At 36.8% G+C, this 26,515-nt stretch overlaps 1 protein-coding gene across 5 annotated transcripts in view; it reads right to left on the reverse strand.

The window, feature by feature from the left end:
• LOC125242014 overlaps positions 1 to 26,515 on the reverse strand; it is a 121,273-nt gene that overhangs the window by 35,617 nt on the left and 59,141 nt on the right. For 4 of the 5 annotated variants that reach the window (XR_007178814.1, XM_048150716.1, XM_048150714.1 and 1 more), the window contains exon 2: positions 1,165 to 1,310. Coding sequence is in view for 4 of the 5 variants with exons in the window: in XM_048150716.1 (XP_048006673.1) it covers positions 1,165 to 1,273 (109 nt within the window). In the remaining variant the exon portion in view is untranslated. Of the gene's footprint in view, positions 1 to 1,164; positions 1,311 to 22,018; positions 22,052 to 26,515 lie in introns of those variants that run through there. The other variant, XM_048150715.1, reaches the window with a different exon arrangement.

Consider the following 26,515-nt stretch of genomic DNA (forward strand, 5'->3'; position numbering starts at 1 on the left):
GAGAGATAATTACGCTTCTCCCTTACCCTAGTCACATGTTACAAGTCACTACCACTTCACTCACTAGATGGCTTTCACTTGCTCGAAGTGTCCTCTCCGCCAGCGTCCAGTTTCAGAACGGTCACAGTATAACAAAGAGTACTATCGTACAGTATGGCCACTCCCGCTTCCTGCTAAAAGTGCCGCCCACCCCCTCTCGGTTACCTCACTGTTAACGCCCGTCAAAAACGCGAACAGTCGACCTGTCATATTTCACTCATACAAGCATAGTACGCGTTCGCCTACACGAGCTAAGACTGTGTGCTAGGAACGCGCCTCTTTCGTTATTTGATCGCCAGTGTCCGAGGTGTGGAACGGTCCTTGGGCTCAAGTTCTGCTGCTTCCGTAAGATCTATCCGGCTTTTCGTAAGTATCCGTGTGAACAATGTATAACCACAATATCTTATTCTTATACATTTATTTTTAATACATTACACTGCCTACTCTGAGCATAATGTTATTTAAAGGAGCAGCGGCACTTACAGAGTGGCTGTAACAAACACCGACCCGCGTCCCGCTTGCATACCGGGCTTAACTGTGTCATGACTCATGAGACTTCCACGTATGTGGTTACTTACTAAACGGAGCAACAGAGGCGGTAGTTGTGGTGATCATTACAAAGACATCGGCTCACGGACCCACGTCGTATGTCTTGAGATACCTGGCTACTCTAAACCTCTGAGTTACTTATTGAACGGAGCGGTGGTGATATCCTCGGCGGTACAGAGCAGCCATAGCAGTAGTAAAGCGAGCGCGGCCAGCGAGACACCGACCCACATGTCGCTTACAGAAACGGGTCAGATGTGTGTCATGGGACTTCCCATTGTATGGTGAAGTTACTTACTGAACGGAGAGGCGGTATCTTCGGCAGTTGGAGCGGCCGTAGCAGTAGACCAAGCGACTCACATGTCGGTAATAAGCCTACGTCTCATGTTTCAAGCCATCTGGGTACTCTGAAAGTAACTTACTAAACGAAGCTGGTATCTTCGGCGGTACAAAGCGGCCACAGCAGCAGTTATAGTGCGAAAGCGGCCAACGAGACACCCACCCACATGTCGCTCACGGATCCAGCACCTAACATATCATCAGGCTAGATGGCTACTCAGAGTGTGATGAGGTACTTACTGAACGGAGCAGCGGTGGTGGTATCCTCGGCGGTACAGAGCGGCCATAGCAGTAGTAAAGCGAGCGCGGCCAGCGAGACACCGGCCCGCTCGGAGCGTGCGACCCGCATGCCGCTCACAGACCCGCGTCACATGTCACGAGGCCACCTGTAACAATTGAAATATTGTATACATGTGTTGATTCAGTTAGGAGGTCGAATCAGAGATGGCGGGGGGCGCCAATCTCTCAGTAATTGTATCATATACTTTAAAATTTCGACCATTGCTTTCGTGTACCGATGGCCGAGTGGTTCAGGCATCCGTCCGGTTAACGGAATACGCTGGTTCGAATCCAGCTTGGAACACTTGGAGGCATTGGTCATTTTTCTTTGTATACGACATTTATTTAATAATTGAAATATTATCAGCGGGGTAACGAAGTTCACTGTATTTAGGTACCTACTTTAAGCGTCAAAACACGCGACGCAGCACACTCATAAAACATAAGTCAGTATCACAAGGTCAGGGCATTTTCCAAGTTCTCGTAAATATAAAATATCTAGGTAAACGCTTCTACTAGCTTGATATCATCAAAAGACTATCTTGATATCGAAGTAAAATGTGTAATCACAGTGTACCTATAGACTGCCATCTCTTGACACAGGCTAAAACTTTTGAACCTCAGTTTTGACAATTTGGCCCATATTCTTAGCTTGATATGTGTTAAAATGTCAAATATTAATATTAGCGCCATCTAATATTAATATTTGAAATTTTAACACTTGAGCGTACCCCAAAGGTGTAATGCCATCTAGGCCACCGTACCTTTTTCTGTATGGTACTGAGGTACGTTTTTTTCTTAGACTTTATCTGTCTATACGGAGTTATATATGTCTTTGGTGGATAATAGTACTGAATCAAACGCTGGTGGCTTACAAAGCTGTAATGAAATCTTGTTATACTGTTGCTAAATCAACTGATGTTTTTTTTTTAATCTTTATGTTAAGAATTGGACATCCGCTTCTGGTGATACAAACGAAAAAATAAGAGCAAACTCCCTAATAGTGGCAATTTATTTCGCGCAGTCCATAATAAGCTATAATGCATACCGAATCAATGTTGCATTGACTATGTTTTTAACCCCAGAAGTCGAAATAGGTTTTTATTTCCCTTTGATTCACCTTCGATACCGGAGTTCAAGGTTGAGATGGTTTCATTGTGTTACATCAGAAGGCAATGCACTTAGGCATATTACGTTACGTCCTGATTTTACAGAAGCTTTGTATTTACACATAAACTGACATAGTTTTTCGTCTAGAATGTAGATTTAATTTGGTTTTTTTATTTAATTGCATAGTTTATGATATTTATTGCATGGAATTTTTATTTAAGTGTTATTAATAAATAAACTTATATACTTCAAAAAAAAAAAAAAAAAAATTGGTTTAAAATGCAATTAACGCTTTTGCCAGGTTGTTCGAAAATCATGCGATGCTTATAACAAAAAAGTTTATTGGAACTGGCACATTTGGCTCACGGGCGGGTAGGTAATCTATCTTGTACTAAAAAATAGAATATAACATATTAGAAGCTAGAAATGGAAAAAAACAACCCTCTAAACTAAAGGTTTAAAGAATTAATTGAAGGATTAATTTAATCAAGAGCCTAAATACTAAGTAGGTAATTGTGGAAAAGATGAGACATCTCGTTTTTTTAGGGTTCCGTAGTCAACTAGGAACCCTTATAGTTTCGCCATGTCTGTCTGTCCGTCCGTCCGTCCGTCCATCCGTCCGTCCGCGGATAATCTCAGTAACCGTTAGCACTAGAAAGCTGAAATTTAGTAACAATATGTATATCAATCACAAATGCAAAAATAAAAAATGGAAAAAAATGTTTTATTAGGGTACCCCCGTACATGTAAAGTGGGGGCTGATATTTTTTTTTCATTCCAACCCCAACGTGTGATATATTGTTGGATAGGTATTTAAAAATGAATAAGGGTTTAGTAAGATCGTTTTTTGATAATATTAATATTTTCGGAAATAATCTCTCCTAAAGGGAAAAAAGTGTCCCCCCCCTCTAACTTTTGAACCATAATTATGTTTAAAAAAATATGAAAAAATTCACAAAAGTAGAACTTTATAAAGACTTTCTAGGAAAATTGTTTTGAACTTGATAGGTTCAATAGTTTTTGAGAAAAATACAGAAAACTAAGGAACCCTACACTGAGCGTGGCCCGACACGCTCTTGACCGGTTTTGTTTAATCGTTTAAATTAAGTGTATTTTCGTGCAAATGACAAATATCTATTGCTGACATAAAATTGGAACGTGGTTCCACAGCTGCTAAATATTGCCAAGGAAGCCCTTCCAAGATACATTGGGAGTCTTTATGATCACTGCAATGCGGAGTGCTTTCGAAGCACTTGCCTATTTTATCAAACAAGGACGAAGTTAGATGTATGTCAGAAGAAAAGATGTTCAAATAAATAAAAAAATGTCTGTAGCGAAAGTAGAAGAAGAATAGTTATGTTAAATCAAAGCTACTTGGAATTTGAATTTGAAATTGCCTTTATAATTTAGCCCTTTTAAGATGAAGTTCTCAATCAATTAGTATGGACAAACAGTTCCTTATAGTTGTAGGGAATCTGTCCGGAATTTGTATTTGTAAAATAAAATTTAAACTATATTACTCTTTATTTCACCTAACCTCACACTATAAAATTTAAAACGCCTAGAAAGGTAAAGGTAGTGTTTGTTTTTTGTTTTCCTTCGGACGAATTCATCTCTGTGTCTGTATCAATGTATTTTTTTATTATGGGTTCTACTCTTGGCCACAGACTAGCCGAAGGCAAAGACGTGGCCTACGATGGAGTGAGCTCGTGTGCATCAGAATGACTGACCAAAGTGGCAGATCGATGTTGGAGTACCATCAGCATTTACTACCTATTTGCTACTATTTACTACCTATATTGACATATTTGCTACCTAAGTTAGAAAAAAGATTTTCCAAAAATAATGTGGGCAGTCATTCTGACGTCAGGATTACTGCCCAAACTGAGTATGTCGGGATTGGACCCCCTAATTTGCAACAATGTATATACTATGATTTACTACCTATTTGCTACCTACACATATATTTTTTCCAGATTTTTTAGGTAAAAAATAACGATTTTATGAACAAAGTATTATTTTTAGAGATTTCTTCCATAAAGTGGGCAGTCATTCTGACGTCAGGATGACTGCCCAAACTGAGTATGTCGAGGTTGGACCCCTAATTTGCAACAATGTATGTACTATGATTTACTACCTATTTGCTACCTGCATATATTTTTTTCGGATTTTTTAGGCAAAGAATAACGATTTTATAAGCAATTAGTTTTTTTGTAGAAATATGTGTCATAAAGTGGGCAGTCGTTCATACTTCAAGTTGGACCCCCTAATTTGCAACATTCTATGTCCTATGATTTACTACCTTTGCTACCTACATATAATATCTATACATTTTCATTTTATTTGTTTATAAATAAAATCTAAAAACATACATATAATATTATGTAGGTAGGCAAATGGGGCCTTGGGGCCTATATTTATTTCATTTTATTAAATTTTTCATATTTAAAAAAATCTGAAAACATACATATATTATGTAAGTAGGCAAATGGGTAGTAAATCATAGGACATAGAATGTTGCAAATTAGGGGGTCCAACTTGAAGTATGAATGACTGCCCACTTTATGAAACACATTTCTACAAAAAAACTATTTTACTTATAAAACAATTAATCTTGGCCTAAAAAATCCGAAAAAAATATATGTGCAGGTAGCAAATAGGTAGTAAATCATAGTACATTCATTGTTGCAAATTAGGGGGTCCAACCTCGACATACTCAGTTTGGGCAGTCATCCTGCCGTCAGAATGACTGCCCACTTTATGGAAGAAATCTCTAAAAATAATACTTTGCTCATAAAATCGTTATTTTTTACCTAAAAAATCTGAAAAAAATATATGTGTAGGTAGCAAATAGGTAGTAAATCATAGTATATACATTGTTGCAAATTAGGGGGTCCAACCCCGACATACTCAGTTTGGGCAGTCATCCTGACGTCAGAATGACTGCCCACATTATTTTTGGAAAATCTTTTTTTTAACTTAGGTAGCAAATATGTCAATATAGGTAGTAAATAGTAGCAAATAGGTAGTAAATGCTGATGGTACTCCAACATCGATTTGCCACTTTGGTCAGTCATTCTGATGCACACGTGAGCTCGCCCAGAAGATACCTGTTCACCCTTGATTTGAAGGTTACCGAGTTATATGAGCTTGGAAATATAGCCGCTTTATTAATTTTCAATTTGTAAATGATGAGGAAAGTAAAAAAAATAGAAAAAAATACTCACAAACTATTTACATGAGAGGTGAAGTTAAATGACTAAAATGTCACCTAATTACAAATGTATCACTGTCCGTGAGCCATATTTCAGTGCCATTAAAAAAATACAGGAATGAGCGTAAATAATTATCACCATCATATTGAATGCCACATGTAATTATGACATTTATTATAGTTTTTAAGTTAGTTTTATTATAACATAGTATTTTTTAGCGTAAGTATATTGAAATTGTTAATTTATATTGTAGTGTATTTTTATAGGTAATGTTAGAAGTTAAATAGGTTAAATAAACCAATCATCATCGTCATTATGACGTCAATGTTAAAATGATTAGCTAAGCTATGATTCATGCAAGCAAGCGTTTTCAGTTTAAAACCTTATTAAAATCTGGGGCAAACTGTCACGCAACTGCTACTGACAGAACCACAATCAAATTGTACGGGGCCGTACAAAAGTCGTCTCACGTTTTGTCTTTTTTTTAAATTATAAATGGGTTTACTCTTGGCCACAGACTAGCCAAAGGCAAAGACGTGGCCTACGATGGAGTGAGCTCGCCCAGAAGATGCCTGTTCACCTTAGATTTGGATTTAAGAAGTGAGTTACCAAGATGTTTGATGAGCAGAGGGGGGAAGGAGAGGTGGGAGAGTTATTAGTGTTTAAATTTGTAAATTTGCTTTAATCATTCTTTGAATTGAGAGTAATTCATAATAATATATATGCCGATTTTACAAATGACCTTGAGATCATTTGCGTTCCATTAAACTAAATATAATTATGTTCAATCGCTAGATTAGCAACAAATTTTATCACGTCTTGAACTGTCGAAGACATTTGGAGAAACTGTTTAATAAATACTGGAAATGCATACCTTTGGGAAACTCTCTTACTAAATTAGTACTGAGTAAAGAGGTTTGCAGTCACGACTGGCGTATATTACTTAAGTTAATAAGTCGGGTTCGACTGGTTGTCTGTTGCGATGCTCATTAAGCAAGCTACTGGGAGTTGAGTTACCTTGAATATGACTGTTTGGTTTTAATTAATGGAATTGAGTGGCTAAGAGATTTAAGCATTTATCTTAAAACTTTAAATAAACAATCGTTGTATCAATAAATAAATGAATAAATATTATAGGACATTCTTACACAGATTGACTGAGTCCCACGGTAAGCTTAAGAAGGCTTGTGTGACAGGTACTCAGACAACGATATATATAATATACAAATAATATACATAGAAAACATCCATGACTCAGGAACAAATATCTGCGCTCATCACATAAATCCCCTTACCGGGATTCGAACCCGGGACAGCAGCGCAGCAGGCAGGGTCGCTTAGCCAGGCCAGACCGGTCGTCAAATCAATCAGTGTTAATGAATATCTTTATTGGGGATCATGGAAAAGGTTTATGGACCACAACATTGATCTAAGTCAATCCCTGAGAAAAGTAGTCCAAGTAGATACTTCTCCAATAAATTTAAATTAGTTGTTGACTACTAAATTAATTCTATTCTAAAATTGTATTGTATTTCAAAATTCCCTTACTATAGACTTCATCATTGTGATATACTTTTAAATTATTTAGGTTTTTAATAGAACTGTTTTTGCATGACGTTAGCTTTATATTGCATGCCTATCATAGGGTAGAACATAAGGACCTCCTTAAATGTACCAAAATGACTGTAAAAAAACTCTGTTGTTGCAATAAATATATTTCTATTACTATTTCCAATTTTTAACCCCCGACGCACAAACGACGGGGTGTTATAAGTTTGACGTGTCTGTCTGTGTGTGTCTGTCTGTGTGTGTGTCTGTCTGTTGCATCGTAGCTCCCGAAGGGATGAGCCGATTTGGATTTAGTTTGGATTTTGAATTTTTTGTTGAATGCTGAGTAAGTCGGGAGTGTTCTTAGTCATGTTGCATGAAAATCGGTCTACTATGTGGCGGTCGGGTTTTTTTTTTTTAATTTTAATTTTTTATTGGAACTTGTAGGCCCATGAAAGTCTAATCAAACATTTCGCAAAATAAAGGATCGTTTCTGTGCCAGTAGAGCACTGATTGATTTTTAATGCCATCCTTCAAATATAATTTGCGACGCCATTTCACGGCGTTTTCATCAATCATTTTGTGCTGAAAATGAAACGTATAATTATTTCGTCAAACGAAAATATGATGCGAACGATAAAATTACTTCTGAAACAAAAATATTATATTAACGTTTCGTAAGAAACTGTGAAGTCTACGTATATTTTATATAAACTAACTTAACTACAGTTGTAGTTCAGTTATTTGAAATTGGAGAAAACGCTGATTTCGAAAGGATAAAGCTGCGTTTTCACTTAGTGTTCTGAACAGTTCTGAGCGAGCATTAGTTCGTTCGTGCGCAGATGAAAACACTTGCCTTCCATACCTTTATCGACGCAAGAACCAAAGAATGCGCGCTCAAAACTGTTCCTAAATGAAAATGCAGCTTCAGGCAATTCAAATAAGTTTGAATGAACATTCTCGTTTGACGCACCTTGGTGGAATGCTACAACGCGATTGGTCGATGAGTTCGCACCACGCGCGCGATTGGTCGCGTGGACTGCACGCTTGGCTCGCTTGTTTCTGACAGCGCACGCGTACTGGCATCATCAGACCCCGTAGCCGAATGACATTTCTACGATGAGAAACGAAAACGAAACGCCACGAAAGTTAGTCTGGCTCTGTCGCGCATTGACGCAAAAGCGATAGAAATATATATCTACGAGCGTTTCGTTTCGTGAGAGTTTCGTGAGCGTTTGTGCATTCGGCTACGCACGCTGGTGATACAGGCACCATCACACCCTTAAGAAGTTATGAGAGTATATACCGAAGTCAATGGAAATAGAATTTTTTCCACGATTTCTGTACTGTGTACAGTCAACCAATAGGAACCCTAGGCCACTACAACCATGTCAAAATGACAAGCGGTAAGAGATTTCTCACAATCTGATTAATAACGTGACTATGACATAGTTCTACAGTGACCTAGGGTTCCAATTGGTTGACTGTACATAGCCAAATACCACAAACGCTCACGAAACGCTCACGAAACGAAACACTATTCGATATCTATCTCTATCGCTCGTGCGTATTGGCGCGACAGAGCCAGACTACCTTTCACGGCGTTTCGTTTTCGTTTCGCGTCGCAGAATTGCTATTCGGCTACGGCACCTGGTTCCATAGTAAAAAAATATTAAGTATGACTTCATGTACCTCTGTGAACCTATTTATTTGTAAAGAATGAAATATAATATATCACGTAACATATTTACTGTTAAAGTGTCCAAACCATAGATTTTTACACTATTTACCTTTTTACTAGTGCTATTTAATTTAACATATCCAAAGTAACGTTCCTTGTCTCGTAGATGGAGATACCTAATAAAAACAAATGCGACGCGGTGGGTAATGTAATCAACGTTGAATCAAGATTAAAGAGAGATGCTAAACGCCTTGAATCACAAACAAGTAGGACAGCAGTTCTCAAAAAGTTTGTACATAGCTACGACAGAAAATTTTAATTGATCCTATTTTGTTACTAGCATTTAGTAATATAAGTCGACTTTCGTAAGATATATACAGGATAATTGTTATAATTAAAAAAATAAAGATAAGTACTAGAGAACCTTGATGACGAAATAAACCTTACGAAAAATCTCAATTCATCAAAAAAATCTTGGTAACAAAATAGGAATAAAAAAACAAATTTAACTTTTTCCTTTATTTTTGTACAAACTTTTTGAGAACTGCTGAGGTACAGTACAAGTAAAGAAAATAATTAGATCACAATTTAACTTTACCTACACATTATTTTTCGGTTTTTAGAGACACTTTCAAAATAAATGGACGATTTCTTAAATTTTTCATAATTGATTTATTATCTAAATATAACTTCGTGAATAAACTCTTACCTATTTCTTGATAAGTATTCTTTTATAAGTAATTTTTCATAAGTACTGATATTATGCACCAAAATCATAATAACATTATTTCGTAGTGTGGAAGGTGATAAAAGTTCTTTTTAATTTTCCGATTTTCGCGACAAGTCGAGTAAATTAATGTGTCAAAACAATAGTACCACTATAATTAGCCATCAAAAATGATTCAACGTAACGACTCCAAAATTTTCAGCCAACATTCACACGAATGGCGTTGCCATGGCAACTAATTAAAACCGTGCGTGTGTCACGCATTATGTTGCCATGTCGGGAAATAATCAGTGCAGTCTTGAGCTCACTAGGTTTTGAGATTAAGAAAATAATTGGGGCATATTGGTCACGCTTTTCATAAGTAGGAGTTAAATTTAGCCGACTCTCCTCTTTACCAACCAAAATAGTGCTCACTGGCTGTTATAAATGTGTAACATTGTGTGACAGGGACAGCGCGATGGCATTGACATTACGCTGTCCCTGTTACACAATGATATATATCTTTATAGTAGTAGCCACTGTGGGAGCACTATTATGGTTGATAAAGAGGAGAGTCGGCTAAACTGTACAGTGGGTAAAATTGTACACTTAGTTTTCCCACTTAAAGGTAGTATTTTATTTATCAAACAATGCTCTCGATCTTGTTAAACTCAATATTTTATTTAAAAAAATGGCGGAGAATCAAAAGTGTTTAAAAAGTGACATCGTTTGTAAATTTTACCCACCTAAAGAGTTGATCAATTAATTTAACAAAAGACTGATCCGCAAGAGTAATAACCTAACCTAATTTTGAAAAAAACCCCCGACCACGACATAGTTGACCGATTTTATAAAAACGAAATCGAAACTATCTATCTGTCTGTGTGTGTGGCATCGTAGCTCCCGAACGGATGAACCGATTTTAGTTTTTTTTTTTGTCTGAAAGCTGAGTTAGTCGAGAGTGTTCTTAGGCATGGTGATATTGCAACCCCATTGCAGTTATTATTAAAGAAAATTTTTGATTTGATTTGGACGGAAGTTCATGAAAATGTTTATGCTAATAATAAAAATAAAATTAGTGAAGCTCCAGTGCTACAAATGAAAATCGGTCTACTATGTCGTGGTCGGGGGTTTTTTCAAAATTTTAATCCTAGTTTATCTTATACACAATAAGTATTTCAATCAAATCTCTGTTTACTATCCAAGTAAACAACACAGTAAATAAATACTTGTACCTAATTTCATCACTAAGTTTCTAACACAACTTACGCAACCATTAAATCTGGCACATCGAACTTCGGGACTCGAGTTAACTACTCTAATGACGTTGTATAAGATGTGTTTCTAAATTGATACCTAATTCAAAGGTACTCAACTAGTTTATCATTTTGATAGGCTAACGAATATATGCATACTTTGTAAATTTTTAAATACGTTTCGTGGCAATTATACTTAAGGAAAATGTCCTGAAAAATTACGTTTTACATACGACACACAAGAAGACAGGTCGTCTGATGGTAAGCAATCACTGCCGCCCATGGACACCCGAAACACCAGAAGAGTTGGAGGTGGTTAACATGGGCTTACGCTTTTTTCTTGAAGGTTTGAAGGTTGTGTCGGTCCGGAAATCCGCAGGCGACATTTGGTAATCAAATTCGATATTATGAAATATTTGTTTTAATTATTTCAAACAATAAATTATATTCGATGCGATGTAAGTGATTCAGTTTTTTAAATATAAATCACACACACACACGCACGCACGCACGCACGCACGCACGCACGCACGCACGCACGCACGCACGCACGCACGCACGCACACACACACACACACACACACACACACACACACACACACACACACACACACACACACACACACACACACACACACACACACACACACAAGCATAAACTGATGGCATGTTGGCCAAAAACCAAGATACGCTAGTTATTTAAGCATTGAATAACTAGTTTTTCAAACTATTTCAATACGGTTTCGAATAGGTCAACACGTGACCCATTAGGCATTATAATTAGACGTGAACCTACGAGCTCGATCAATATTGCCTATACCAGAGACAGGTAAATAATACACATTGGTTAAATCAATATAGTAAGTATCCTTTCCCTATTCATAGTCGTTTTGCGTAAATCACGGGACCCCTTTGACCATCCCCCGTTATACGTGGCGCCCAACGTGGGGCCCCACGTAAATCACGGGACCCTTTTGACCATCCCCGGTTATACCTGGCGCCCAACGTGGGGCCCCACGTAAATCACGGGACCCCTTTGACCATCCCCGGTTATACGTGGCGCCCAACGTGGGGCCCCACGTATAACCGTGATTTATGAATAGGGAAAACAACTATTAATAGGGAAAGGACACTTACATATAGTTGTAAGGTCGCGATCTTACATCTTCATTCAAAGGCAAACGGATTCGGACTGAATAACACGGCGCACGCGAGGTGTGTGAATGATTGGTTTAGTGTGTGAATGTGAATGATAGTGATGAATGGTAAGTGTATGAATGTTAAGGCGTTTAGAGACGTGTGTATGAGGATGTGTCTACACGTCAGGGTAGGGAATTCAGGCTGTGCTACAATACCAAATAATCCAGACTATTATCAATTAGCATTTGACAATAATATACTTACTATGAAATATAATAGAATACATTTATTTAACAACAAAGTATACTTAGAAGCAGATATGCAAATAAAACTAACAATAGACGCTAAATAGGACCCACAATCAGCATGATGCGAAGGCAAAACCCCAGTGCTGGTTTTTCTGTGAGGACCTGACTAAATCTAAATTGTACTAGCCATTTTAATCTAGCGATTGCATCAACCTCATACTGGACTCTATTGACACCTATGCGGCGATCAAAACGCTGGCTCTTTCGCGCCACTACAGGAGAGCGATAGGGAGACATGCTTGCGATGAAGCGTAAGCGATTGTAATATTGGGTATATCCTGATGGCCCTATTAGTGCGATGGAGAGGATATAAGTACCTAATTTTTTTGCATTATTACCTGCTCTGAACTATAAATAATTATGTAGCTATGCGGCCTCAACTTTCGTAGATTAACCAATGCTGACTGACAGTCCTTTTTATTTACTTATTTGTATGCGACAATATTTATTTTATTAGACATATCAAATGCAAGCTCTGTTTATATTTATTCAGATCTATGTAAATAGTTAATAACTCTAATAAGCCACGGGCAATGACTGATGGACAAAAGTATCAAATTGTATTCTATAAAATACAGGGAGTTGAAAAAAGGCACAATAGTAGTTTGTTTTACAAGGGGAAATAGGTATTTGTTTATAAATGGGTAAAGTTGTTGTTTAATCGCAATCGAATGGTTTCGAAACTGCAAACTTGAACAAGGCACAAGGGTTTTATGAAATTCACTTATGAGTGAAATATAGGTACCCATCTACTTGTTATTTAGAATTCAAGGTAAATGAAAGTTACACCATGCATCAGAGGCTGCAGAAGAATTGTTGCAACAGAAAAACAGCTACAATTCACGCATGAATGCCACTATATCGGTTGCTATGCGACGTGGAATAATTTCATATATTATGTTAAATAATACATTAGGTACATACAATTTATTCAAATTAAATTTCAAAGTTGCATATTGTCCTTATTCAGAATAGTTTTTTTTAATTCTCATAGGAGAAATGAAGTGTTCAATTTGAAATAACATGGTCCATAAATGATGAAGAAAAAATAGCAACATCGGCGGTAGAAAGGAACCAATGTAAGGATTTACAAGGATAAGCGAAGCTTTCCTGTCATCCTTTGGGGATATCACGTGATTCTTTGTTACAAATCTGCGCACATAAACTGAGTTCTACCTCTATTGTTATAGTTACAAAGGTCCCATCGAGTAAATCGAGAAAGATACGAACCAATTTTATGATGTAAACCGATTTCTTGTGATAAGTCAAGAAAATCGCGACAGGACACTTCAAACAGTTTTTACAAGTCAGACACATTAACTAAATTTTAAAAACGTTCTGAAAATAGAACTTGGAAGAAAAGGGTGTGTTTGTTTTCACCTTTTCTCGTTTTGTCAACTACTTATTTTTTGTCAACTGGCTTATACTTTCTTAAAATATAAATCACAGGAAAAATTAAAATATAACACCTCCAACAGGACTGTAACCTAAGCAGAACCTTTTGGTAAAGATAGTTTATTCAGCCAAAGATGTCTGTGGAGGTGTGACATCGGTCGAATAAGTTTCTACTTGTTAAAAAAAACTTGTTTTTCTGTTTCAAACATTTCAATGAAATGTAAAAGTAATGATTATACCCTTCTCCTCCTTATTAATAAACCCTCCGAACCTCAAACCACTGATTTTAGTATCAGCTTAATGGATCTTCCATGTTATAGCCGTTTTATGACCGCTGTGACCTTCGTGACAATATTGCCTGGATACTAATAATCAATTATTATTATTTACTCGCTTTCAGTCTATGAAATATAGAATTTCTCAAGATTGTAGGTTTTATGTCTTGAGGTCATTGAATAGTCGGTGGTCAGTGGTCAGTAGGTATGTGGGTGGTCAGTCGCCGGAGCTTGGACCGTCAACATCTCCAGCATCTCGACGGGTGACGCTTTTTGTATTTTTGGCGGTGGTAATTTATATATTTTTTGCGGTGGGAGGGTGATTAAAAATAAAAATACGCAAAGTAAGTAGACATGACGAATTAGCGCTTAACACGTTATCTATTCGCGGATTAGCAAAGTAATTTCTAGATTTTGACTATCATGGATTTCGTAAAAGTAACGCCTGATTCTATCGAGAATTCAAAAGGGAATAAAATGTACCTATATGGTGAACATGAATGTTAAATTTTCGTTACATAAATGAAAATTGATAACCTGAACTTAATAAACAATTTCATACGCCGGAAATGCGCTTAAAAAATACACCTGACAAACAACAAAGGCAAACTTAACAAAGTTCCTCTACACAAAAGAAGTCACGAGAAACTTCCATCGCTATATATTTTTGCATGTCAACATAATGAGACTGCATGTCTTTCAATCGCCATCGCCGTTGACAAGTGTTTTTATCCTTATTTTTTCTACGCCTTAACACCGTTGTAATAAGGTTTATTATACCCTGTTTTATCACGCATGCGTACTCAACGTACCGCAGTGCGCGGCGCCGAAACGACGAAGCGTGTGGTATTCCCATTATAAACGGAAAAACCAATGTTTGGTCAAACATTTGGGGAGTTCTGATCAATTTTACTGTTCTAAACCGAACTACCAATATTTCGTCAAACATTTGCAGCATACTAAATACATTTTGTTGATGATTTTGGGCCCGATTTCGATCATTAGTGAGACAAAAGTTGGCGAAACTGAGTTACGGAGTTGGTAATTGAGTTTGGGATACTTGTTTCGATCGGTTTGGTTGGAGTAATTTGGCAAAGTAAATGTTTGCTGTTATATTCATTGTCAAAAGAATGATTGCCGCGATTTCGAAGCGCGTGATGTATGTCTGAGAAAGTAAATGAAAATCACATTCTCCTATGTACATTAGATATGGTAGTGTCAAATTATCATTATGGTACCTAATGTAAGACTTTCTTTTTCTTTTAATGCCGTTCAGAAACAGAATTTTGATGTCATCAAAGATTAACAAACACAAATAGACAATTTATTACATGGGTTGATTTTGAAAGGCCAGGCCCGGTAGCCCAATGGCATTTCTCCGACGCGAAACTGAAACGAAACGCCGCGAAAGGTAGTTTGGCTCTGTCGCGTCAACACGCAAGAGCGATAAAGATAGATATATACTAGCGTTTCGTTTCGTGAGAGCGTTTGTGCCATTCGGCTACGCACTCCGAAAAACTCGTAAAAATTGGTTGGTAAGATTTTTTTTTGTTTTAGATTTAACGAATAATTGTTTTTGTATTACTCAATTAAAGAAATCAAATATATCATCTCAAGCAAGTCTCCGAGACACAACCGCGCAGTATAGTAGAACTCGTGCCAAAAATGAATCATTTAAAGCCTAATGAGATAATTTAAAATGCTTCCATTAACCATTTTAAAGTGTCATTCAATTACTCAGTCCTAGTTTTAAATACCCTTTAGTGTTAAGTGTCGGTTCGTAAAGATAAGCTAAATAAGTAAATGATGCGGTGAACAGTCCTGTTTGCGTTTGCGTACGTAACAAAACTGCTAAATAATTTTCTACTAAATGATGTCTTCTTCTTCTTCTCTAAACCCTTGTTACCTTCTTATTTCAATCAATTCAGACAACATGTTAACAAATAGGTATTACTTAAAACTTTTACGAAAATAAGTTCGGTATCGGTTTATATAATCACGTCTGTATCCCAATATAAAAGGGTAGGCAGACCACATGAACTACTAAGTTTCAGTGCCACTCTTGGCAAAAAGGGGTTAAAAGAAATCCAAATCGTGATATTGCAGTGACAGGTTGCCAGCCTCTCGCCTACGCCACAATTTAACCCATATCCCACAGTCGGCTTCTACGACACCCACGGGAAGAAAGGGGGTGGTGAAATTCTTAACCCGTCGCCACACGGGGACCACATGAAAATACCTACAAAGAAAATTTTGTTCTTTCATAAAATAACCACGCCCTACTTACTTTTTACTTTATGCGAAAAATGCCTCTAAACTAAATTCCAGATAATAAAGTATGTTCACGGGTGGCATCGAGGTATAATAATACCTACAGGTAGGCACGTAGAAAGGTTCGTCCTCAAAATTACGCGAGCGTTCAGGATCCCAGACTAAAAGGTATGCGGGAAATTTTGATATTGTAGGTTGGGCTTATTGAGTCGTAATACATGAAAGGCTGTCGTATTCAAGAAACGCTTTTAAGATGTGAGCGAAATGTTACTGCAATATGATACCGATCTGTCAATGTCAAATGTAAAAAACGTCAATGTTAAAACAAGAGCATAATATATTTGATGCCAACGTCGTTCCAATATCAATAAAAAAAATCACTCTGAATTATTAAGGAATTACGTTATATTTTCTAATGACTCGAGCCGACTTTCCGCGGCCTTGTTAACAAATTCTAAATCAAAGTCGATACTTTGCTCACCAAATTCCTGATGGTAAGAAGCCACTGTCCCAAGGACATTTTCAATTCGAGTGATCGACTAATGATTTAAGAAGGGAGTACGCTACTCTTTTGCCTAAAATACCTATAACAAACTAATGTTTGTTATAGGTATACTTAATAGTACCTACACATACCTTGAGGGAGCTAGTGTGACAATTCCAATGACATAGTAGTAGTAGTAGTAGTAGTAGTAGTAGTAGTAGTAGTAGTAGTAGTAGTAAACACTTTATTGTACAAAACAAATTACATGTACAGATAATAATTATAACGGTTATGTACAAAAGCGAGCTTATCCCTTTAAGGGATCTCTTCCAGCTATCTTAGAATAACTGAGAGAGGAAAATAGATGGTAGACAAACATAACTAAAGTGCATCTGTATATAAAGTACTATAAATGAATGCAATACGTATACCTAAATACATAAATAATATATATTTATATATACAATAAACATATATTAAAATAATAATAACCGCACACAACCCAGTTTAATTTTTTCTTATTGGTTTTCATGTGAAAGCCATAATTTCCTTAATTTTGACTTCAGCGATGCTACTGACTGACACTATATTCATATTCATATTTTTTATTGGTAAAAGTAAATTACATGTCAGTGGTTACATTACATTTCATTGTGTCAAATATCAATAAAAATAATAACAATAGGTAGTTCAATTAAATGGTTATATAATACATCGTATTCACTGAATACATTAGAAAATGCGTTAAATGCTTTCAAATACGAATCAATTTTACATATGCGTTAAATGCATTAAAGTATGAATAAATAATATATTAAAATACGAATTAAATACATTTTTTTTTTACAATGTTTGTGTGTGGGTCGATGACACCTTATCGAGAAATTCATCGATGGTATAACACCAGTAAGTAATAGTGTCTTAAGTTTGTTGGAAAATGTGACGTCGCTGGGTGCACTTCTGATTGCGATAGGTAATGCGTTGAATAATTTAGCCCCCAACACACTGACTGATTTCTTGGCTTTGGCGGTATTATGTGGCGGGATCAGAAGAAGACTTCCACCGCGCGTGCTTCTGCCTGACTGCTGCTCACGGGTTTTATACGAGCCTATATTATTTCTAACATACTTACATGCTTCTAAAATGAAGACACTAGGCAATGTTAGAATTTTAAGATTTACGAATAATTCGTCACTGTCTCAATGGAGCTGGCAACGCATTCCATGGCTTCACAGAGTATACTGTGACTGATTTGTCGTAAGATCGGTGTCTATGGGAAGGGATCGGGACATAATACTTATCTAATCGTATTCATCACTTGCCGTTAGCTCTGAAATTAAAGGCTACCCCCATAAAATACCATCAGAAGCATAAAAATGTACCTTTGCGTTTATTGCACCACTCAATGTCCTAGAATGACCCGCTGAATCACTAGAACGACAAACATCACCAACTTTGGTTCAAAAGTTGGCGATAGGTCAGTACAAATTATGGACCTGGTCCGATAGACTTCGCATTGCACAAAAATAGAAAAGCTTGCCCTGCTAACCTAATCAGTCTAGTCACTAGACAGTCTTATCTTTTGCAGATTTTTTCTCGTCTGTATTCTTGCCTAATGAACCTAGTTTGGACTATCGGAGTGCTATTCATGAGGATCGCAGTCACGATTCTCAATATATCCATATTGCTCGGTTTACCCCGCTAGATATAGAAATGTCAATTAAACATTTAAAGCCTCAGAGCTCTCCGGGGCCGGACAACCTCCCGGCTTATGTATTAAAAGGTTGCAAGGAATGGCTCATTGCTCCTCTAGTGCACATATTTAACTTAGCCTATACTTTAGGGGAGTATCCAAGTCAATGGAAAGTTACGAGAGTGCGACCTATTCCGAAAGTGAGTAATTCAACTCGTGTCGAGGACCATCGACCTATTGCCATCCTGTCTTCGATAGCCAAGCTGTATGAGTCTACCATAAATAGACTAGTAGCTCCGCAAATTAAGCCTTTTCTCTGTGACTCTCAGCACGGCTTTAGGGCTCGCCGGTCGGTTGAAACGAATTTATTAACCCTGACTGACACCATCTCAGATCATTTGGATAAAGGCATACAGGTAGATGTGCTGTATTTTGACTTTAAAAAAGCCTTCGACCGAGTAGATAACGATGTGTTACTGAGTAAGCTGTGTAAAATTGGATTTTCCCCCAGCTGCTCCGCTTTTTCGCTAGCTATTTGCGTGACAGGCTACAGTACGTACAGCATGGATGCTTTGTATCAAAGACCTATCAGACTCTATCTGGCGTCAGTCAGGGATCGATTCTTGGGCCATTGCTTTTTGGAATTATGGTCAACGATTTACCATCTGTTCTTAGGTCTGCGAGAAGTTTGCTTTACGCTGACGACCTCAAAATTATTTACGGCGTGCAAAACATCTCTGACTGTTTATCTCTCCAGGATGACGTAGACCGAGTTCACTTATGGAGTGTAAAAAATAGGCTGACTTTTAATTCATCAAAATGTGCAGTCCTTACATTTAGCCGAGCTCGTAATCCCCTTGTCTGTGAATATTTTCTGGATTCTGAGACTATTACTCGTGTCAATTCCATACGAGATTTAGGCGTAATCTTAGACTCCAGCCTCAACTTTCATGATCACATTACCTCATTGGTGCGCGACTGTTATAAGAGGTTGGGGTTTATTATTAGGAATTCTAGGGATTTTAATGACCCCGATACATTAAAGATCCTTTACAATTCACTAGTGAGAAGCAAAGTCGAGTCGGCCTTCGTCGTTTGGAACCCTTACGAAGCATCTTACGTCTTACTTCTAGAGAGAGTGCAAAAAGTGTTCTTACGATCCCTTTATAAAAAAATGTATGGGTACTACCCGTTTTTATATCCCACCAAATTCTTGCTGGGTGTGCTGGGTTTTTCTCTCTGGAGGTAAGACGTAATCATGCACTTCTCACTACTGCCTGTAGCGTCCTGCGTGGGGAGTCGGACTGCCCCGAACTGGTGGAGCAAATGGTGCGTCTGTACGTCCCCTCAAAGACCAGAATTGATTTCAGACCTCGGGACCGTTGCCTACTGGCAGTCCCGGCTTCACGTACTGTAGCGCGCAGGAATTCCCCTCTGGTGCGTTCCTTGGTCCTCCTGAATGCGTTCCTCGCATCAGCCCCTCAGTGCGACTTATTTGCAAGCAGACAGGTTGTTGTGCGTGATGAGTGTCTGAAGTTCTGTGAGAGGATTGATGCAAGGCCTACTACAGTTAAAATGTAGGTAAGATAAATTGTGTTTAGATATCTTTTGTTGTTATTTACTGTTGCTGTGTTGTATGTTTTATTCTATGTAGTTAGCAGTGATTTAGTTTCGACTGTTATGCTGTTAACATGTTTTGTAAATAAATAAATAAATAAAAAATAAATAAATAAATCTAGTTGCTGTACAGTCTAATCACTAGACTGATTCTTGTAGCGATAGGTAAAAAATATATAATAGTGTAAGCATCACAATGAATAACATCCTGTATGTGGCCTTATACTGATTGTAGCAGCTCATTTGTACATAGGTTTAACGAATGTCAACAGTAAATGTCAGATTTGGCGGCAGGCAGTTTGTACGGATTGTGAGTACACTGATAGTAGATGATTGATTGATGGTATATTATTAATTGACACTGTAATTGAAACAATCAATGTAATAAAGTAAATGTAGCTGAAAGCAGTGTTTTAAATGATAAACCCCTATAACGGAGCTCGAGGGCCATATACATGCCCTCAAATGTAGCTGGAAGCAATGGATGACGGACCCCTGTAACTGAGCTCGTAAGCCTTGGCTGGGTTCACAATAAGTACTTCTTCGCAACAATTTACGAATTCACATTATATAATATATATTTATGTAGCTAATGTAACTCTCGTGTCACCTACGTGAACGTATAGATTTAATATAATATAATTGTGCCCACAGACCGAAAACTATAGAAAATATAATTTGCCCTGTTTACAGAAGCTGTGTTAAAAGGCCCGCTTGACGCGCTGTTCAAAATCTCATCATATCGGGGCCGGGGCTTACCAAAAGTTTGCGTTTCGTCCCATTATCTAATGAAATTTTCTCTCGAGATACTGACGGTAATATACTTGCTAGCGTGTACTTATATTTAACTAACGTTTAATGTATCAGGCACCTACTGGTCATATTATTGTTGCGAAATTATAGAAAATACGTTACTCAGACTTTAACATACAAATATGTCAAAGTCATTCTTGCCATGGATTGTGGAAAGGAAAGGAGTTAATATTTGTCAAAGTAGTAAATCATAGTTAAATAATATCTCCCAATTCGCTAGAGGACCACAAAGGGAATGGAATAAAACGTTATTGATGGAGTAAAATACGCTGTCAGCGTTATGAAATTTACCTATGAAAAGTTGGCAGCGCCACCTAGAGTTTTGTATGTGCACTTCTGTTGCATAAAATGTTCCATGTTTTCTTTCCATCGAAGGATTCCTTATGCAGAAGATAAGGGCCCATTTAGACGGTCCGAGAACTCGCATACGAGTTTTATTACATTGTGGTATTTGCTGACTGTGCAAACTTGTATGTAACCTAAACAGCCCGCAATGTAACTAAAATCGCGTGCGAGTTCGCACGCCGTCTAAATCAGGCCTAATACTAGCCTTATTTTGCTTATTGTCTGGGCGCAAGTGATCTGTAGAAGAAAAAAAAGAAAGTCGTATCGACTACCGATAATTATGTCGTTGAGCGCCCGAGGGGCATCTGTATTTATGCTTAAGTACCTTCTTTGACGGTTACGGGAAATGTCGGGACGATGACTTCATTTTTACGGTTCAGTGGTCAGATTTTCTAGAAATTGGCTGGTGTCTCAATACACAACATGCATCAAAAAATAGCTATCATAGCATGTAGGTTATATGTGTAAATAGTGCAACTATAACATTCATTGGTGATAATGTTTTACCCAATAATTTTACATATTATTTTTAAATTAAAGGAAAAATGGAAAAATTCACACCTCCGGCAGGACCCAAACATGCGACCTCACCCTACCTTACCTTAGGTGTAAATTTTTCCATTCTTCGTTTTAGTTTAAAAATATGTAATATCGCTCGCAGACGTTTCTTCTTCATGATTCGGTGAAAAATTCTGTATTACACTATGAAAGCAACGACCAATAAGATGACAGATATAATATAAGGCAAATTGCATTCTATGCAATATTTTGTTATGCGTCCTTCAGTGCCTGTAGTCTCTTACTCTGGATGTATAACGAACCTCACTTTCAAAATCGGGTTAGCGATAAACTTTTAATATCAAAACATTATTTCTTAATAAGGCATTTGTATATTAACCACAATACCGGTATAATCAAATGAAATAGAAAATGACAGAGCATTTTCTAACCACATTACCCTTTTCATTCTGAAATAATTCCAGTTCTTAATAGCCCTTTGCGGTGACGTACCTGCAAAAAAGAAGTAAAGGGTTTAATAAATGTCATACTTTCCTTTTGAAATAAAATGTAAATAGGATTTTACAATCATAAAATATCAAATACAGCGTGTGGATTCCTTACGGGCGAATAATGTATCCAGTTATAGTATCTGATCATACGTATCGTATAGGATAATCATTTTGTTAAAAAGTGTTATTAATTAAGTATTTTTTTTTAATCTGACCAAGCAGCAATGTACGCCGTCCAACTTAATTTTACAAGACGTAAACGTCATGTCGTAATGACGCTAATCGATGTGGACATAATACACTGCGTGCTGAATTATTATGTATGAATAAAATAGATCATCTAGATCATAGACACAGCAGTGGTATTCTCTGGAGACACGTGGGAGGAGGTTCGTCATGCTGCAGAACTCGGACTAGCAAAAATTGCTAACTGGCTACAAAGACATTTGCTCACCCTTAATACCAGTAAAACCAACTACATATGCTTCGCCAACTATAATCGGTCACAGCCAAAATGTGAGTTTTCTATAAAAATACATAACTGCTGTAACCCACTGTCCACCTGTTCCTGTCCAACGATTTGCAAAGCAGAATACACTAAATATTTAGGAATTACCATTGACCAGCGTCTTACGTGGCATCTTCATGCAGAGAACATTATGAATAGGATCCGTAAACTGATCTGGACTTTTAGTAATCTTAGACATGTGACTACAAAAGCTGTGCTAAATCAAGTTTACATATCACTGGCTCAATCAGTAATCACATATTGTATCTCTGTATGGGGTGGTGCGACTAAGACTAAGTTTCTTGAGCTTGAGCGGGCTCAAAGAGCACTACTAAAAGTTATGTATCAAAAGCCGTTTAGATTCCCAACTAATGAACTCTATTTACTCTGTGATCTACTATCAGTGAGAAAATTATACGTCCTCCATCTAATTTTAAAAACCCATAAACAAACCACGTACATACCAGATCATTCATGCACACGTAGGAGAAAGACTAACATTATTAAGACACATACAGTGAAAAGCGTATTTGCTAGGAGACAACAACAGGCACAGTCTTGTAATATTTATAATGCAATAAACAAACACCTTGACATTTATTTCTGCACTACACATGAGTGTAAGCGTAAATTAACAGAATGGCTGAAAACAAAAACCTACAACGATATAGAAAAGTTAGTACAAAATCAGTATAAATGAAAAACATTACATACGTACAAATATACATAAAGACACACACACACACACACACACACACACACACACACACACACACACACACACACACACACACACACACACACACACACACACACACACACACACACACACACACACACACACACACACGCACGCACGCACACATACACATACACATACACACACACACACACACACACACACACACACACACACACACACACACACACACACACACACACACACACACATATATGCATGCCTTAAAAATTAAGTTATCTAATATCTATGCCACATTCTCATTATGAGAATGTGTAGTTATAGGTAACAAACTCAAAAATTTTTGTTTATTATTTGTATAAGGTTAAGTAGTATAATTTTGTGTTATTAATCTAAATTTACATACCTACTTATAAGATAAACAGTGTATACCGTGGAAGAGCGGTGCTCTCTTAGCACAAGTGTTTCCTCACTTAAAAAGAGGCACCAGCGCAGATACTTTGTAAAACATTTGTTGATACAGAATAAAACATTTTTTTTTTTATCTATTTTTAAAAAAAGCATGTAGTTAGGCGCCTTAGGTCCGATACTAATCGTTATTAAGATATTCGCCCGTATGGAATACACACGCTGTATAAATAAAACACAAATTGTATGGGACAAGTTTGTCACGATTTGTGACTTTTCTAGCCGGAATTTTTTTTTTGGTCCCATACATGCTTTTGATTCTGAGGGATGGGAACGGGATCCATTGGCGTCAACAAAAAGTTTGTCAAAAATGTGTTTTTTTTTTATCTGTAAATGTCACTTTTCATCAATTTGAAATCAAGGGAAGGTCTCCTTAGACCATTCGCATAGGACCACGGGATCTCAGCCCTTACAGACCCCCTGTCAAAACACACCCTGTATTTGTAAGCCAATTTTTACTTCCAGAGGTTGGTTTCAACTCCAAAATGTTTTAAAAACCACCTATTATTTTCTTATATGACTTGTTTACATAGATAAACATAGCCATTACCTATATAAAGAACTTCGAGATTGTTGGCAACTTCGATCCATCATCTCACATTTCCATGTTCGTACAGAGGAGATTCACGATTAAATTAATCTCAAGGGAAAGAACGATGCGTCGCGTCGAAGGTTTTCGTAAGAGATTATCGACTTAAAGAACTTTGCTTAGATGTTATAAGAAGAAATTGTAGGTATATATTTGATTTAAGAGTCGATGTTGCTAATCTACAAAAATCGTTAAATTTCCGATAATTGCCTTAGATTCACTTCAGTAACTTCTCATAATTTTGTATTGGAAATGGAATTTCTCTTTTTAAATATGGTCTGGTTTGTGTTGTGGGCCAAACTCACTACAGTGTGGGAGCCCGAAAACTTTGATCTGGGATCCGGCAGACCCCGCCGGCGATGGAGGGATGAACTGGACTCCTTCTTGGAGGAATAGCAGACATAGCACTGGATAGAGATCAGTGGAGAAATTGGGGGAGGCCTTTGTCCAGTAGTGGGACACGACGGGCTCCAAATAATAATAATAATAACTCTTATAATATCAAATCAGAAGGTGATAAACTTTAGGATTTCAACTAAATGGTTGAGGCAATTTAAATAGTCCACCTCAATCAAACTCCGTGGAGCGAGTAAATATCGACTGTTAAGAAATCTACAAACAAAAGTGTGTTTCTAGTCCCCGTCTCAAAGGCAATTTACCAGATAATAGTATAGGCTCAAACGAGTTAGAACCCTGCAACTGACTCCCAAGTTCTTAATGATCTGTCTGGGCATTCCCGAGGCGAACGTCTGTGTTATTTGTTTTCATTTATTAGTACCTATACCTAAGGCCTGAGATACACTTGTAAGTTTTACTTCTGTAAATAGTTTTGCAAATATGTGCAAATACAAACTGAGAGAAGAAGCGCCCATTTCACCATTTAACAATGCAGATTATTTCACTCACAGTGGACAGAAGATTACTAACATTTAGCCTTTAAAGGATGACAATACAAACGAAAAGCATTCGTCACTGTTTGCACGATCTATACTCCGTTAACATGTTTTTGTGTACATTTCTGAGTAGATAAATATTACCGTTAACACACATTTTCTTTCATATACAACGTATGCACCCTTTGTCATTTAGGTACCTACTTGTTAGTATGTATGACAATTTTATTATCATCTTGGTAAAATCGGAGCCTGACTGACATAAATTGGTATTATGTTAACGTTAATTTAACTAAATATACCAAATTAAATTTCATTACTTACTTAATAAGGATATTTCTATTTGCGTTTCTAAAATTACATTCACACTTATTGAACCATTGAAATTGTATTGAACTCAAATCTATACCAAGGACAGAACTACACACAATGAATATTTGATTCCCACAAAGTTCAATGCTTAATAATTTGATTATGATTATGCGTAAGTAAGTAGGTTCACCAGTACCAAAGTTGCTTTGTGCCATAAAACAGTGCATCCAAAGTATATAAAATACTCCTACTGTGAAAATAAAAACCTAATCAACCATCGCACAATAGGCTACTAGACTCATATCGAATTTGGCATATTAAATTATTGTCTTATGTAGTATTTGACATAAAAAAAACAATATCTATAGATTTTGGGTATTAAAAGTGTATGATGACTACGTATATTCGATTAAAAATGAGTGTATTTTTTTTATTTATTTTGGCTACTGAAAACGCTGTCAGCGATGTAGTGACGTCATAGAATTCGAACCTTACTGCATGTCAAAACAATCACTGACATATTGAACTTTATGCCTTCATACTTAAAAAGTCAGAAAATTTTGTTTTCGAATAGAATGACCTGATGCATAGATAATCTATAGATTAACATGACTGTGTTGTTTTCGCCTGATTACGTATACTTTAAAAATATTTTTTGCTGTTTTTAAGTCATAATAAAATATGGTAATATTTTATTTCGGTTGATTGGACAGTACTTAATCATATCACAAACTTTAAAAAAGGGTCAAGTAGCCTATTGTGTGAGAATTTATGCGTACAATATTCTAATTAATGCATAAAGGTGAAAAAGGACGATGTCATTATTTTCACTATTCACATTTTACATTACCATACTTCATTAATCATTAAATATAATGTAAAACACATTAGTTTACAATACCGAATCGTACAAGTATTTTAGTCATAGTTTTTTCACTTCAAGTCATAGCTCTTTATTTTTCACACTTAACTATC

The sequence above is a fragment of the Leguminivora glycinivorella genome, unplaced genomic scaffold (genome assembly GCF_023078275.1).
Source record: "Leguminivora glycinivorella isolate SPB_JAAS2020 unplaced genomic scaffold, LegGlyc_1.1 Scaffold3, whole genome shotgun sequence".
NCBI lineage: Eukaryota > Metazoa > Arthropoda > Insecta > Lepidoptera > Tortricidae > Leguminivora > Leguminivora glycinivorella.